The 15,661-nt window shown below is 45.2% G+C and overlaps 2 protein-coding genes across 2 annotated transcripts; both read left to right on the top strand.

Moving 5' to 3' along the window:
• The first annotated feature begins 372 nt into the window (after window positions 1-372).
• On the top strand, window positions 373-8,778 carry tom1 (target of myb1 membrane trafficking protein). The gene is made up of 15 exons (XM_080009262.1): window positions 373-446; window positions 1,119-1,203; window positions 1,331-1,409; window positions 1,505-1,654; window positions 1,836-1,961; window positions 2,058-2,177; window positions 2,436-2,552; window positions 2,718-2,851; window positions 2,939-2,981; window positions 3,071-3,203; window positions 5,273-5,336; window positions 5,818-5,887; window positions 6,884-6,946; window positions 7,421-7,454; window positions 7,574-8,778. Exons 1-15 carry the CDS (start codon window positions 392-394, stop codon window positions 7,666-7,668), a joined length of 1,368 nt encoding a protein of 455 aa, XP_079865388.1. The 5' UTR covers window positions 373-391; the 3' UTR covers window positions 7,669-8,778.
• A 643-nt stretch (window positions 8,779-9,421) lies between these two features.
• gcat (glycine C-acetyltransferase) lies at window positions 9,422-15,112 on the top strand. The gene is made up of 9 exons (XM_080008813.1): window positions 9,422-9,714; window positions 10,577-10,707; window positions 10,818-10,919; window positions 11,088-11,234; window positions 11,473-11,627; window positions 11,799-11,881; window positions 12,053-12,224; window positions 12,985-13,106; window positions 14,716-15,112. Exons 1-9 carry the CDS (start codon window positions 9,486-9,488, stop codon window positions 14,865-14,867), a joined length of 1,293 nt encoding a protein of 430 aa, XP_079864939.1. The 5' UTR covers window positions 9,422-9,485; the 3' UTR covers window positions 14,868-15,112.
• The last annotated feature ends 549 nt before the right edge of the window (window positions 15,113-15,661 follow it).

Below are 15,661 nucleotides of genomic sequence, written 5' to 3'. Positions count from 1 at the left end.
TGGCGGGATGTAGCCAGGGCTTTACAGTATATTATATTATTATATATAAATATTATATATACAATATATAATGTTATATATATTATATTATATTATATTATAAGATTTTTTTTCCTAAATGACAACCAAGACATCCATTGTAAAGATAAACTTGAAAATCGAACCCTGAAGTCGGGTGGGTTTACCGGAGAAGCACCTGGCGGCCATTGACCGCACTGCACTTTAGAGCACTTCCGCAACACCCGGAAGTATCGGCTGCCGGTCGTACGTGCACTGTCCCTTTAAGATGTGACGCAATTCGGTTCAACTGGTGCCTGAGTTCGCTGCGGGAGCTGACCGGGAGCAGCTCCATCTATTGTGGGAACGGGGACGGTGGTGCGCGGCCGCCCGGATGATGGAGTTTTTAACCGGGAATCCGTTCAGCACGCCGGTCGGCCAGCGGATCGGTAGGAATGTCATCAGGACCTGGTTATTTACCGATCAGATGCCAACGACGAAGCCGCAGAATCTCATCGTTTACCTTTCGTTCAAATGCACACGCAGCTTAGCTATTGTCACATTTATAACGTGATAACTTTTATACCAGTGCCGTAATACACAGCACCGAAGGTGGCAACACGGTGTAAAATGACACAAGCTGCGTTACATTTATTAAGATTGACAGTAGAATAATGGTTTATGGCTTGATTGAGGCTTCTACTACCCAATGACAACACGGAGGCGGGACTTCAGCTCTGTATCCTTAAATCGGATTGGCTGTCGTCCTGGGTCGATCCACGCGATGGATGGGCGGGCCATCAAGTGGCAGACGTCGATATGACCCAAATATGAAGTCATGCCGCTTGTCATTGATTCTAAACTATTGAAAATGCAATAGTTGCCCTCTGCCCATTTATCCAGCTGCCGAAAACCAAACAATGAAGATGCAATAATTCCCTATTAAAGTATAATTAATCTGTTGCCGTCAAGGGAAAAAGCCTACTGTCACAGAATCACTCAGCGAGTGGCATTCCAGGCAGGCTTCAAACATCAGTATTCACAAAATTGGCCTCACGGTTTAGATGTAAATATGTCACTGAACATTATTGTGTAAACATGTGTATGTTCACCCGTGATAGAGCAAGCGACCAGCTCTAGCCTGCAGACGGAAGACTGGGCCCTGAACATGGAGATCTGTGACATCGTCAACAGCGCAGATGAAGGGTGTGTGTGTGTGTGTGTGTGTGTGTGTGTCACCCGCCGGCGTCGACAACAAAGACTTTGTTTAAAGGTTTCATGAATGCGATTCTAATGGACCATAACGCCGACCCTTGAAATGATCTGATTACAGACCGAAAGACGCGGTCCGAGCCATAAAGAAAAGGATCGCGGGGAACAAGAACTTCCGGGAGGTCATGCTCACGCTGACGGTGAGTAGTGCCGTGAGACTCCCTCACCCGTCATTCTCTTCCATCACATTCTCAGATATGACTCTGACGGAGTTGCTTCTGCGCCTCGGCTTTAGGTTCTGGAAGCCTGCGTGAAGAACTGTGGCCACAAGTTCCATGTCTTGGTGTCGACCCGCGACTTCATAGAGGGAGTTCTGGTCCGCGCCATCATACCGCGGAACAATCCTCCCGCGGTGGTGCACGACAGAGTGCTCAGCGTCATACAGGTGGGTGACCCCAGGTTGGTGTTATTGATAGGATAGGACGACCTCCTCACATGATTCCTAGCAGTCGCGTGTGTGTTCGCCGGGGAAGCCGGACGCGAATGAACAGCCGGTGTTTGCCGTCTGCATTTGTGAGATTACTCCGACTACCTTATAAGTCACCTGTGTTGTTTTTTCTGCGAAGGCGTGGGCCGACGCGTTCCGCAGCTCGCCTGACCTAACAGGCGTGGTGTCTGTGTACGAAGATCTGCGAAGGAAAGGCCTCGAGTTCCCCACGACCGAACTGGACGGGTACCACAACCAAAACAAGGTAGTCCCGCTGCCTGCGGCGCACCTTCCCCGCTGCCGTTCCAACGGGTTTTATCCTTCAATTTCCCTGTCTGTCTGTCTGTGCTTGGCTTGCCAGAGTTTGCCTGGGAAAGGGTCCGCCATTACTCTGCCCACGCCAACGTCGACCAAACCCCCCTCTATCCCACCCGAAACAAAACCCAACCAAAAGGAACTCGGTATCTTCGACACCAAACAGGTGACGGATTTCTTGTCACGTCATCGAGACCGAAAATGCATCAGAGACTGCTCGAATCGCTTTCCATGATAATCAGGCTGCATCTCGGTATCCGAACTTCATTCTCAAAATTCCTTTTCATATGACTCAAAGCTTTTATTTTTTATTTTTTGGCTGGGGATTCTGGATTTTTTTTTTTTTTTTTTTTTTTTTTTTCTTTTCCCTATTTCACAAAGTGTATTCTGTTGATGATAATATAGCAAATACCGGTTTCCCTAGGTGAAGAAACTGAAGGAAGACATGGTGGTGGTGACCAGCAACCTGACCGTCATGGCCGACATGATGAGTCAGCTGGACCCGGTCACGGCCAAGCACACAGACGTCGAGCTGCTTCAGGTAGGGGAAAAAGATTCTAGGCACTCTCAAAACCAGTCAAGGAAGTATTTTAATCGTCAATGTTTTAAAATATTGGAGGGTGGCGTCAGGGAGGCAGTCACCTCACACTCACCCTTGCTAACCTCGCATTCCCCCCCCCTATTTCTCATTGTTTTCTGTCAGCAGCAGTTGTACGTGGTGTGTAAGGAAATGCAGGACCGGATCGTGGAGCTGGTGCCCAAACTCAACGAAGAGAAGCTGATCCAGGAGCTGCTGGCTGCCAACGACGAGATGAACACCACTTTCACCCGCTACCAGAGGTATCGCCGAACAGCGCCCACAACGGCAGACACGCAACAGTGATTCGGAGAGGCCTAACCCGGGGCTTTTCTTTACCTTCTCTGCAGGTTTGAAAGGCAAATGACAAATGGTCAAACCACAACACAAAAGGTAATGGATTTATTTTTCTTTTTTTTCCCCCACTCATATCCATTATAACGGGCTATATCATTTATCTCCGTGTGATTGTCTTATCTCAGTTCCCCACATATGTGAACATATCGGGGCTCAGCACCATGTCCGTCAACCAGTCAGGAATCGCGGCGGTTCCTACAAATTGCGGCTACGCCCAATCGACAGTCGACGGTGTATCCGGTCAGTTCGCGAAATTGAGTAAGTTCTTATGTTTCTTTGACCGATCGGTCGCGGGCGAGCGCGTTGTTGTGGGTTTGAGTACAAGTTCCACGCGTTCGTCGATCCGTCTGTCTCTGTCTCGAGGAGCTGCTGCCTCGAGCTGTCACGGTAGCAGTCATTTTGCAAAAGCATTAAGTTTCCATAATTCTGTTTTCACACAAACTTAAGGGGGGTTTTGAGCCGATGTTGCAATGAATATGCCGTGCAGATTTGGTGCCTTTCAATCAGTCGAGGAAACGTTCCTCCTCCTATTGAAACGCACCAAATTTGCATCCGCAGCCAATCGGCTGGACAAATTTTTATGTTCCCATTTTCAACGTCAATAAATGGATGTTTTCATAAAGTCTGTGAATTTTTACACTTTTACAGGCTTGTATACTATGTAAGTGCCTTTTTAAAATGAACAAAAAAGACAATCGAACTGTATTACAATTAATTGTCAACTAAAATATTATGATTGTGACTAGGGATGAAGGATTTGGGAAAATAATCGAATTTAGGTTTTTCTTTAGTGATTTAGCGATTTAGTATTTTCTTTTTTTTTAAGTTTCTTATCTTCTGTATTATTCACTTAACACAAGCAACACATCTTTCTATAATATGACCAACACAACACTGAATGCAGGCAACATACAGTACAAACTGCCTTTTTCTGTAGGCCAGGCCTATGTGTTATTATGAAATGAGATGAAATGAGATGAATTGATGCATGAATTGAATGATATGAAATTAACTGAGAGGGTAGGAGTGTCATGGAGAAAGTGTCCCTGTTGCACACGGGTTTGTTCCATACGCACTTGTTTTGTTCCATAAGGAAGCGTTAAATAAAAAAAACACTGTTTGCACCCTTCGCAATTTAAAAATAAATAAATAAATAAATTGCATTCTATGAAATTGCGATGTCGGTTTGAATTTGATTAATTGTAAAGCCCTAATGTGAACAGCCTCACCCATGCATTCATTTAAGGCTGGAACTGAAATTGAAAGGTCCCATATTATGAAAAACTCACTTTTCAGTGCTTTTGCACATACATTTGGGTCTCCGATTGGCCTACTAACACACAAACTGTGAAATAACACAACTTAGTCCATTGGTTTTTTTTTGTGGGCTGCCTTTGTCAGAAAACATGATCCAACAAGCCATTCAGCCTCCCCTTCCTACATCAAGTGGGGCCTCATCAGAATTAGACCGACCCGTCTGAGTATCTCCACCCACGGCTTGAGAAATAGCTTTGCGAAGGTGCGCCATTTTTTTCTCACATGCACCCGACCCGCTGGCTTTATGTCGAAGCTAAGAGCTAAGCATGGGAAGTACTCTGTTGGCTGCGGGAGCAGCACAAATCTTTTAAAAGAAAGAGTTATCAATACCTACTGTCTGTGGCAAAACTGCAGATGAGGGAAATGTAGGTATTTTAAAAATAATTGTGTGGAGTGTTTCTTTTGCCGGTTTTTCAGTTATACCTGTCAACCCTTCCGTTTTTTCCTGGGATTCTCCCATATTTTACCCTTCTCTCCGGCTGTACTCCCGTTCAAATAGTGTCCTGTAAAATCTCCTGTATTTATAACTTAAAAAAACAAAAAAAAGGTTAGCGGTAATGTTGACGGTAGGCTGCGCGATCTCCACTCCGCGGCGCATCCCATTCCCCATTTCTCCAAACAAAAAGTGTGTTTTCATTGTAGTTGTATTTATTTTCCTCGATTTCATATGGAGCGCGAGAGGGATTATAGAGAGAGCACTCCTGCTAAGCCACAACCACTTCTGGAGTGGGGCGCAGGGAGCAGCAGCTCATTTGCATTTAACGCTCCGGGCCCAGAAAGAGCCGTTGAACAGGATGGTATCTTGGCATGTTGGAATGGCTAGAATGCAGGTGGTATTTTCAACAACAAAAAATTCAGACATGTTTCGGGGACCTCAGAGACCTGTATTAACTTGTTGAAAAGGAGTAAAATAAGTGACCTTTGAACAATGTCATTTGTTTAATGAAAAAAATATGTTTTGTAAATGTTAATGTAAGTCATAAAAAGGTATTTCATTTTTTTTCTTATAGGTGCAAGGGAGACTGATTTCACATTTGTACCTCAAAGGAGCGTCTCACACTCTCAACAGAAAAGGTAGAGAACTACAATCCCATAAAGAAACAGGTGGAAGTTCCTGAGGATTTTAATTATTGGAGCATTAATAATACTGTGTGTGTGTGTGTGTGTGTGTGTGTGTGTGTGTGTGTGTGTGTGTGTGTGTGTGTGTGTGTGTGTGTGTGTGTGTGTGTGTGTGTGTGTGTGTGTGTGTGTGTGTGTGTGTGTGTGTGTGTGTGTGTGTGTGGTAGTCACTTTCCTCTGCAAGCCTTAAGTAATAGTACTATATTCTGCACTACACCACACAACTGTACTATACTACTTCACTATACTATACGACACTATACTAAATGTCTACAAATGTTATATATTCTTAGATAAGTAAGAACGTTGTAATGGCCTGTATGTCACTTCATCTTTTGAGATAATCTTTTGTCATGTTTTTTATCTTTTATTTTACTTAACATTGACGTACATGGTCCAGTGGCTGATAACTGATGAATGGAGCCTGTGTTTTCAGTGAACAGAGTGAAGGTGCTACGGATGGCCTCGCTCAAGCTCAGAACTCCAGCTTACAGAATCTGGCAACGGTCAGTAAATTATTTCAATAAAGCTTTGACGATGACGCTCCACAAGTTTAGTTTTGCTGTTCCACCAAAACATTTAACTTGATAATGAACTTAATAATGAACTTTCAAGTGCACAATACACCCACATGTTTGTTTCAACTGCATTGCATGACCAAATAAATATTCTTGTTTTGTATGAATATGGTGTTTCTCTACAAACTGTTGGAACAGGACTGTGTTGGTGTTTTAGAGAGAGAGGGAAAGCAATGCTCTCATTTATTATTATTATTATTATTATTATTAGTTGCACATCATTCTTTTATGCTCAAAAGCGCTAATTTTCCAACAGCTTTATCTCCTTTGGATTAAAGACCTGAAGATCATATTACTTGTTACTTATGTTTTATGTCGACAAACTTCTCCTTATTGCTATAATTTGACTGAAATCACTTTAAACGTATCCATGTGTGTGTGAAGATCAACAGCCCGGCCTCCACCCGCAGCGATTCTCCCCAGTTTGAGTGGATGATAAAAAGGGGAATGGTGGGTCGGATAAGTTAGTTTTGGGTCCCGGCCGTGCCAAAAGTGTGTGGTGGCGTCTTATGGCTGCATGCCGTTTGACTCTGTCGTGTGTGTGTTTATCATTTGGTTATAATTTACTTTTTGCTGCTTCCTGAAAAAGCCTGTGTTTCTTTGGATGGTATGAAGACATAATTTTGGGTTTGGTGGCTTGTGCAGTGCATACACCAGTCTGCATGTGGTAGTTATTTATATTGTAAAAATACAGTATATACTTCATACACAATATATACTGTCTTTATACTGTTTGCATTTTCATGATTTTATCATTTGCTTTATGTACAAACCTGTGCGTTATATTTTTGTTATTTGTTTGTTTTTTGGTAGAAGTCTCCTTTTGTCTGGAGATTTGTCTGTTTTTATGAGCGCACTATTCACACAATTTTACCTGTGATATGTATGGATTTAACTTTAAATCTGGGAACTTGTTTTCTTTAGATTCCTCTCAGCCAAGCAAATGTGATGGATGATATTGAGAAGTGGTTGGATTTTGATGATGAGGTGAGTGGCTGGTTGCTAGAACATTCGTGTGTGTGTGTGTGTGTGTGTGTGTGTGTGTGTGTGTGTGTGTGTGTGTGTGTGTGTGTGTGTGTGTGTGTGTGTGTGTGTGTGTGTGTGTGTGTGTGTGTGTGTGTGTGTGTGTGTGTGTGTGTGTGTGTGTGTGTGAGAGAGAAAAACAGCAACATTTTTTTTTTTTTTTTTTTTTTTTTTTTTAATTAACACACAACCTGCAGAGGCATCATTTATCCCTATAAGTACATTTACACACAAGTACAACAAACGTTTTGAATTGTAGGTTTTTACTGCACTACAATTGGGGGTGAAAGTAGAGTTGTGGTGTTAATTTAGTTAAAAAGTGTGTGTGTGTGTGTGTGTGTGTGTGTGTGTGTGTGTGTGTGTGTGTGTGTGTGTGTGTGTGTGTGTGTGTATGTGTATATATATATATTCCTTTTTTTTTTTTTTTTTTTAACACAGGACGGTGATTTTGAGGACGGTGTCACCAGTGAAGGTGAGTGTTTGGGGTCGTTTGACATTAACCTTCCAACCTCTTGCATTGCACAGCGGATTTCGATGAGGTTAAGATTCAAACTAAGCTTTTTAACCATTACCGTTGCATGTCCTCCTCAGAGTTTGACAGGTTTCTGGCGGAAAGGGCAAAGGCGGCTGACCGACTACCGACGATAAATGCCCCCTGGCAGGACTCCAACGGTCCAGGGTCTTAGGACCACAGTGGAACCCGTCCTGCTCGCTGTACTTAAAGAAGACCCTGTTCCAGAGACTCGTTCAAAATGTCCTTATTATGAAAAACAGGAAATACAAACCTGTATCTAAAGGAAGGATTTCATACCAGGGTGCACTCCTGGGTGGATCATGTTTTATGTCTTTGTATCTGTCTATGTGTACATATATATGCTGTACGGAGTAAGTTATTTTAGAACAAGGATATTTTTTAACTAATGGTGTTTTGAGTAAGAACTGTCTTTCCCTTGACACTATTACGTCCCTTAATGAAACGCAAGAATTTGCACATTTTACTTGTTTCATTCCTGCTGGTGTGAAAGGGAAATGCAGTATGTTGTTAGAGAACCTATAACTAATGTGTTTTGTTTTTTTTGCTGATCAGTGTCCAATGTTAAGGCAGGGAACAGAAAACAAGGTGCACATCACTGTCAGGGTAGCAAACACTGTCAACTTGTACATGCTGAAGTAGAACAATGATATGTAATAACATCTCGGTTATGGTGAAAGTGGGAAAGGACGTGATCAACTAAATTAGAGTATTTTTTAACTGGACATTCTCTTAAGAAAAGTTCTATAAGTTGAATATATCTGATTGAATGCTGGACATTAACACTATAATTTGCCATCTTTAATTCTGCCTTGCTGGGTATTGCCGATGCAGTGGGGTTGCTTCAGACTATAATGTAGCTCAAGTTTGAAATCGTTTCATAACAAGAAAATAATCCCACTAAAACCGGTGGAGATGCTTCGTCGCAATTCTCGCTGAGATGCATGCCGCTGTTTTCACGACATCGCTGTGTTTTAGTTGTGCTCAGGCCCCAAAACCCTCGCCCTGACCAGAGGAATATTTTATTCACAGAACGAGAAGACGTCAGAGGCAGAGCTGGAGAGCTGGGTGGAGAGGATGTTTTTTTTTAAAGGCTTATTCATGATGTCTCATTGAGAATTGTGTTCAGAACCTAAATTTGGCATGTACCATGTACTGTTACAAAAATAGTAATACCGTCTATGCCTCTGATGCTGCCCCACACATGTTCTATTTAAAGGTACCTAGTTTACCTTAACTGCATTTGTACTGGGTGGTTTCTACATAGGTCAACAACACCTGCGGAAAAATGACAATAAATGCTCCGTGAAACTATTGAACAAAAAAAATGTTTCTTCCGTGCCGTCAACAGAGGGTGTTTGTAGCGGTACCCAAGTCCCAGTTCCCACACCGAGCTTTCAACTCATTTGCATGACCTGAATGTCAACAGCACTGCACTCCTACTTTATTTCTACATTTGTGGTTATTATAGTGATCTGAAGTTAGCAACGGAAATGAAATTATATTTAAAAAAAAAATATATATATATATAGTAGTAGTATATATTAGTATTATTAGTATATAGTATTATATAATAATATAATACAATTTCACTCGTGTAATTTGAATATATTACAGTTATTGTTAATTACGGAATCGACAATTAACACAATCATTAATTGAAAAGCGCCTCTTGTTTGTCGATCTTGAGAACAAATAGTCATAGACGTTGCCATGGCAACCCGCGCCCACAGTTCCCACGCCGCAGCTTAAAGAGACCCCCCCCCCCCCCCCCAGGATGTTTTCTGAAATCTGATTGGACAGCGAAGGCGTTTCCCTCGCGCCGGCTCGTGATTGGTCGCACGCCGTTCCCTAACGGTTACGCCCACCCAAGATGGCCGCGCGCGGCGTCCCACCTCGTACGTGGCCGCGCCCCCGCGCGGACGTCACCCTGCGCAGCCTGTCGCGGCCCCAGTGCGACCGGACGCCGCGATGTCTCTGCAGTCGGCCGCCCGCGGCTCGGTCCGCCGGTTCAAGTACATGTTGACGACGCCGGCGCCGCCGCCGCCGCCGCCGCACCGGCGCTACACCGCTGTCGCCGAAGCCGCCGCCGCGTTGGAGCGTGAACTCGACGCGATCCGGGCCGCGGGGACGTGGAAGGGAGAGCGGATCATCACGTCCAAGCAGGGACCGCAGATCCACGTGGACGGCAGTCGCGGCGGTGAGTAGCAAAGTGTAGCGAGGTGACGGTGGACGAATCGTCCACGTGACTGGCACGACTTCTCCACCCGACGGCTCCGTCGGGTGGAGAAGTCGTGCCAGTCACGTGGACGATTCGTTCCCGGCGAACGATTCCGTTCGAGGAGTCGAGAGTTGGGAGTCACTCAACGCCGTTCGTCCGAGTCTAAAGGGGCCGAGGCGTTCTGCGTAATTCGTATTGAATGTGACTGGTTTGAACTTTGACATTCAACCAAAACCGACTCATTTTGGCAGAAGGGAATGCTTTTTTTTTTTCCTGAGTCACACATTGCCCGTTTCTCTGCCAAAGAAAATAAACATTACCGAGCGAAAAAGGGCTCAAGCTTTTCATAGCCGCGTCCCCCTGCACGCCTCCATTCCTGCATGCGCCCCACTCCTGTGCAAGGCCATTCACAAACCAGCACCATTGTCATAGTGGTGAATGGTTTGTGAATGGCCTGTGCAGGGTCATGTGCCCCCCACATGCGAGGACAACTGAATTCACTGGGGCTGCAGCTCAACGCGATCACTGTTGTGTGTGTGTGTGTTTAGCGCTTTGTCTCCCTTCCTGTTTGTTTGTTTTAGTTTCATTGTTTTGCCACTGTCATTCACCTTTTTCTCTGGTTTAAAAAAAAAAAAAAAAAGGGGCAGACAGATTCCAGTGGAGCTTTTCGGTCCGATATGGTGACCGTGGCTATTGTCCGACTTCTGCCCTTGTCCACTGTGTGGCAGTGGGCTTCTCTGCCTATGAACGTCCTGCTTACCTCAGGCTTTCTGTCGCACGACGCCGACATCGTGAATTTCCGTCCTCACTTCTCTGCTCCCGTCTCTCTCTCCTGCCTCAGCCATATTAAATTTCTGCGCCAACAACTACCTTGGACTGTCCAGTCACCCGGAGGTGGTGCAGGCGGGGATCGACGCTCTCAAGGCCTATGGCGCCGGACTCAGCTCGGTCAGGTTTATCTGCGGCACGCAGGTACGGCGGGGATTCCGACTGCTTTCGCCGCTTCGGGGCGACGTGTGAACGAGGCGGCGGGTATCGCTGCTCTGCCTTTAACGCAGCTGCACCTGCGTTTTGATCTCCAGGACCTGCACAAAAACCTGGAGCAGAAGCTGGCGGAGTTTCACCAGAGAGAGGACTGCATCCTCTACGCCAGCTGTTTTGACGCCAATGCCGGATTGTTTGAGGTACGTAAATATTAAGTCATAATGAAGACAATGACAGGGCATTGGTTGATATGGTTTTTTTTTTTTGGTTTTTTTTACAGTTTGCATACTTCTGTAGCGTCCATGAAAATCCGTGACCGCTGTGAAACACTAGTTTTTAAAAACACACTTTACGTCGCCGGTCGCCAGGTGCTGATGGGCCCGGACGACGCGATTCTGTCCGACGAGCTGAACCACGCCTCCATCATCGACGGGATCCGCCTGTCTCGGGCCAAGCGCCTCCGCTACCAGCACATGGACCTGAGCGATCTGGAGAACAAGCTCAAAGAGTCCCAGGTAGAACCACACTTTCCTTTTAGACATCTTGTCGGGCCACGTTCTACCGCGCTCTACTATGGAGGTGACGGTGAAGCCAATATCCCCGTGTAGATTTTCCCGTCGCCCTTTTCCAAGGGGTTCTCCGATGCGGAGGCAGGGAAGATAATTACTGGTGCGATCATTTTGGAGTCGCTGCATCGATTGTGCTTGTGACTTTTCCTCCTCCGGTGATCCCCGTCGCCTCCGTCCTCCTCAGTCGTCTCGCATGCGCCTGGTGGTGACGGACGGAGTGTTCTCCATGGACGGAGACGTGGCTCCCTTGCAGGGCATCTGCGACCTCGCCGAGCGATACAGAGCCATGGTCTTCATCGACGAATGCCACGCCACGGGCTTCCTGGGTCCACAGGGCAGGTGGGCGTCTTACGGTTCAGTCAACTATTTAAGCGGCTCCAATTAAAATTGTGCTTGGCAAAAAAAAAGAAACAAAACGGTGAATTTAACGAAGCCTGTAGCTAATAGCTCCACCATTATGAAACCTGGGTGTTCCAAGAACTTCTAACGGCGGGCCATTGTAATTTGCAGAGGGACAGATGAACTCCTGGGAGTAATGAACAGGGTTCACATTGTAAACTCCACTTTGGGGAAAGCGCTGGGTGGAGCAGCTGGTAAGTCTTTTTCAACCTTCATCACAATACGTCCTCTCTTCACATCTGTGAACATCTCTAAACACCTCAACAAAATGTCCCTTTCCCTAGTCGTCTCTACGGTTCACATAGGCTCATCTGAAGCATTTTAAGCTTTTTTTTCTACAACAAGTCTGTCTCTCTTGCTGGCAGGTGGTTACACCGTTGGCCCCAAACCTCTGATCGACTTGCTGAGGCAGCGTTCCCGACCATACCTGTTCTCCAACTCCCTCCCACCGCCGGTGGTGGGCTGTGCGACCCGGGCCGTGGAGCTGCTGCTCGCCTCCAATGAGATTTCCAGAAGCATGACGGCCAAAACCATGCGGTGGGTGTGACTCAGGGAGCAGACTTTGGCAACCTGTGGTTCGCGGTGACGGGAAACGCCCTCTAGGGGCCTATCTAGGCGACCCCTATTATTTGTGTTTTTATTGCTCTTTCGCCTGGTGACTTTCTGAAACACAGGGGGCGTTACAGCCCTTTGCAACCTTTTATTTATTTTTTTTCCTTTTTTCTGTTCTCCCAAGCAAAGGTTGGTCAAGCTGGTTGCTGGCTGCTCTGAGATGTGTTTTCTCACAGGAAGGTTCATTGTGTAACTGTTGACATGGGCTTATCTCATTTTTGTGAGCCTTCCTATCGTTCCACAAACAATATGTGTGTAATATCTACCCGGAAGAAAACTTAATGGTTTGCACTTTTAAGCAATGTTTATTTTGTTTCTTGGCTGTTTTAGTTTAATTTTTATTTATTTTTTTGGTGCTTGGAGCACATTTCTTATTAGTGCAGGATAAATAATTCTCGTTGGTCCAACTTGCTCTTCCACTGATGTTTGAATAATGTCCCAATAAACGACCACTGCCTTTGGGGCTCACAGTAGAACGGGTACTTCTTCACTCAAGAAAACTACACATATTTGACTTTTTTGTCGGTCCTTAAGTGTTGCCTGGAATACTTACGGGCCAGCACAGGACAATCCTTGAACAAGAATCCACCTTCCAGGGCTTCCGAACCTGTACTCAGTCCTCCCTGTTAAGTCAGTCAAGTATAGCATTCTCACAAGGTTTATCTCTTTTTCTACACACTTCCAGGTTCAGGGACAAGATGACAGCAGCTGGTTTTACCATTGCGGGGTCGGCGCACCCCATCTGTCCCGTGATGCTCGGGGATGCACGTCTCGCCTCGCTGATCTCTGACGACATGCTGAAGCTGGGTGAGACCATACACAGGGAACACTTTATCCACAATACAAATGGTGTCTTCGTTTTCATATCCGATCAGCCACAACATTAAAACCACCATTTATATTGTGTAGCTCCCCCTCGTGCCGCCAAAACAGCTTTGACCCGTCGAAGCATGGACTCCACAAGACCTCTGAAGGTGTCCTGTGGTATCTGGCACCAAGACGTTAGCAGCAGATACTTTCAGTCCTGTAAGTTGGGAGGTGGGGCCTCCATGGATCGGGCTTGTTGTTCTGGCACATCCCATAGATGCTCGATCAGATCAGACCCTAACCCCAGCCATCCACATGATGTAGAAGAAAACGTGATTCATCAGACCAGGACACCTTCTTCCATTGCTCCATGGTCCGGTTCTGATGCTCACGTGCCTATTGTAGGTTGTACTTTTTCAGCACGTTGTGCTACAGTAGCTCTTCTGTGGGATCGGACGAGGCGGACTAGCTTTCACCCCCCACGCACATCAATAAGCGTCCATGACCCTGTCACCAGTTCACCGGTTGTCCTTCCTTGGACCATTTTTGGTAGGTACTAAACACTGCATACTAGAAACACACGACAAGACCTGTGGTTTTGTAGATGCTCTGAACCAGTCATCTAGCCATCACAGTTTTGCCAGATGACTGGTTCAGAGCATCTTGTCAAAGTTGCTCAGATCCTTACGCTTGCCCATTTTTCCTGCTTCCAACACATCATCTTCAAATACTGACTGTTCACTGGCTGCCTAATATAGCCCACCACTTGACAGGTGCCATTGAAGCAAGGTGATCCATGTTATTCACTTCACCTGTCAGTGGTTTTAATATTGTGGCTGATCGGTGTATACTAATGCTGTATTCTGAAATAAAAATACCCACTATCCAGCAATGGACATTAGGTAATTGTGGTGTAGAGATGGTGTGGTTCGAGCAGCCACACTTGTCCTGGGTCTAGGTAATTGGGCCCAGGATCAGTGTGGTGGCTGGTAATGGGGCCCAGGATCAGTGTGGCTGTATACCTGTTGCTCGTTGATTGGTCTAAAGAGCAACAGGTAAATCCCCCATCCCCACACACACACACAGGAGAGGAGCCCTGTCATATTGACAGACATGCTGTCTATCTGCTCCGGGGCTTGTCCCACCTTGCCCCCTCTCTACAATAAACTTGTATGTCTGCAACCCCATCGTCTGTCTCAGTGCCGGAGGACCCTGCAAACGCCACTCGGATGGCATGTGGCAGGCGTAACTGCCACAGTAACATTGTTTGGACAAAATGTATTTACAGTATTTTCATCATATCAGTCATGATATGGTTTGTCCTCATTCTGACGAATGAATCATGTCACCCTGACTTTATCTATTTCATTTTGATGATAATGTCATCTTCTCTAAAGGATTCATTTTTTAGTTTGTTTTCCGAAATGTTTTCAATGGCACACAGAATGTAAACACAGCTGATGTACCACGATTAAGCCTAAAATGGAGTGAAAGATGAATTCAGCAAGAAATGAGAATTAACCGTTTATACCACAGGGGCTGGGTCACCGTCTCATCATCGAATTCAGCAGTATTGTCTCTTCTGCTCACGTTCCGTTCTGCTCTGCAGGAGTGTATGTGATTGGATTCTCCTACCCCGTGGTGCCAAAGGGCAAAGCCAGGATCCGCGTTCAGATTTCGGCAGCGCACACAGACGAGGACATCGACCGGTGTGTCGACGCTTTCATTCAGGCCGGCAGAAAGCACGGAGTGGTGTCGTAAAGATCACGCGGGAGCGAGAGCAACCAAACCAAAAAGGATTTGCCGGCCGACTGTTTCTAAAAAAGGAAACGGAGACGCATGCCTGCCCCGACCTAGTGGACTGTTACAGAACATGGAATGTTATTCCAGGACATGCAACATGAAAGACTGAAAGGAGTTAAAATAAGTTAAAATGGTAGAATGATAGTGGGTGATCTTTTATTTTCTGCTTTTCTAGGCTGAATAAAGATTGTTTTGCTATCAGATTTGTGTGTTCTTATTTCTATTAAGTAAGCATGATCAAGTGTCGTGATTTGAAGGATGAAATGAAACTGGTAACAAAAATCTGTTTTGAAGAATTTCTCCGAGTTACAACAATTTGATACAAAGAAGGCAGATAATGTCGGATTAGCTGATGTGTCTGAGAGAGAGAGAGAGAGAGAGAGAACGCCAGAACCTTCCAATATTTGGCTCACCCACTAACCAGTGCCTGGTTACACCACTGCTGCATAACGTTACTAGGCCAGAAATGCATCGAATGAAGCTGAGTTAGACTGAGTTGTGTTTATTGTCTAATTATTCCACACACATCATTTTAAAGCTAGCTATTGAACTGAGGAGATCTGTTGTAAGGAAAGTACAGTGTTCATTCATTACATTCAAGATTTGTTTTGTTTCAGAACATAACCAAGAGTGGTTTATCGTTTGATTAACAGCTGTAACTCAATTATTTCAGAGCACAAAATAAATGTAAATTCGGGTCTGTTGCAGGAACATGTATTATTGTTTTTATTGTTATTGTTTTGTATACATTT

Source organism: Zeus faber (genome assembly GCF_960531495.2).
Source record: "Zeus faber genome assembly, chromosome: 11".
In the NCBI taxonomy this organism is placed as follows: domain Eukaryota; kingdom Metazoa; phylum Chordata; class Actinopteri; order Zeiformes; family Zeidae; genus Zeus; species Zeus faber.
Note: the sequence above shows the minus strand (reverse complement) of the source record. Positions and strands in the feature narration are given on the sequence as shown.

Bases quoted from the DNA above. Each gene is read 5' to 3' on its own strand.
- gcat (XM_080008813.1), top strand. From the start codon at position 9,486: ATGTCTCTGCAGTCGGCCGCCCGCGGCTCGGTCCGCCGGTTCAAGTAC. The intron at 10,708-10,817 runs GTACGGCGGGGA...TTTGATCTCCAG, and splicing joins GGTTTATCTGCGGCACGCAG to GACCTGCACAAAAACCTGGA. The intron at 10,920-11,087 runs GTACGTAAATAT...GCCGGTCGCCAG, and splicing joins CCAATGCCGGATTGTTTGAG to GTGCTGATGGGCCCGGACGA.
- tom1 (XM_080009262.1), top strand. From the start codon at position 392: ATGATGGAGTTTTTAACCGGGAATCCGTTCAGCACGCCGGTCGGCCAG. The intron at 5,337-5,817 runs GTAGAGAACTAC...CTGTGTTTTCAG, and splicing joins TCACACTCTCAACAGAAAAG to TGAACAGAGTGAAGGTGCTA. The intron at 6,947-7,420 runs GTGAGTGGCTGG...TTTTTAACACAG, and splicing joins GGTTGGATTTTGATGATGAG to GACGGTGATTTTGAGGACGG.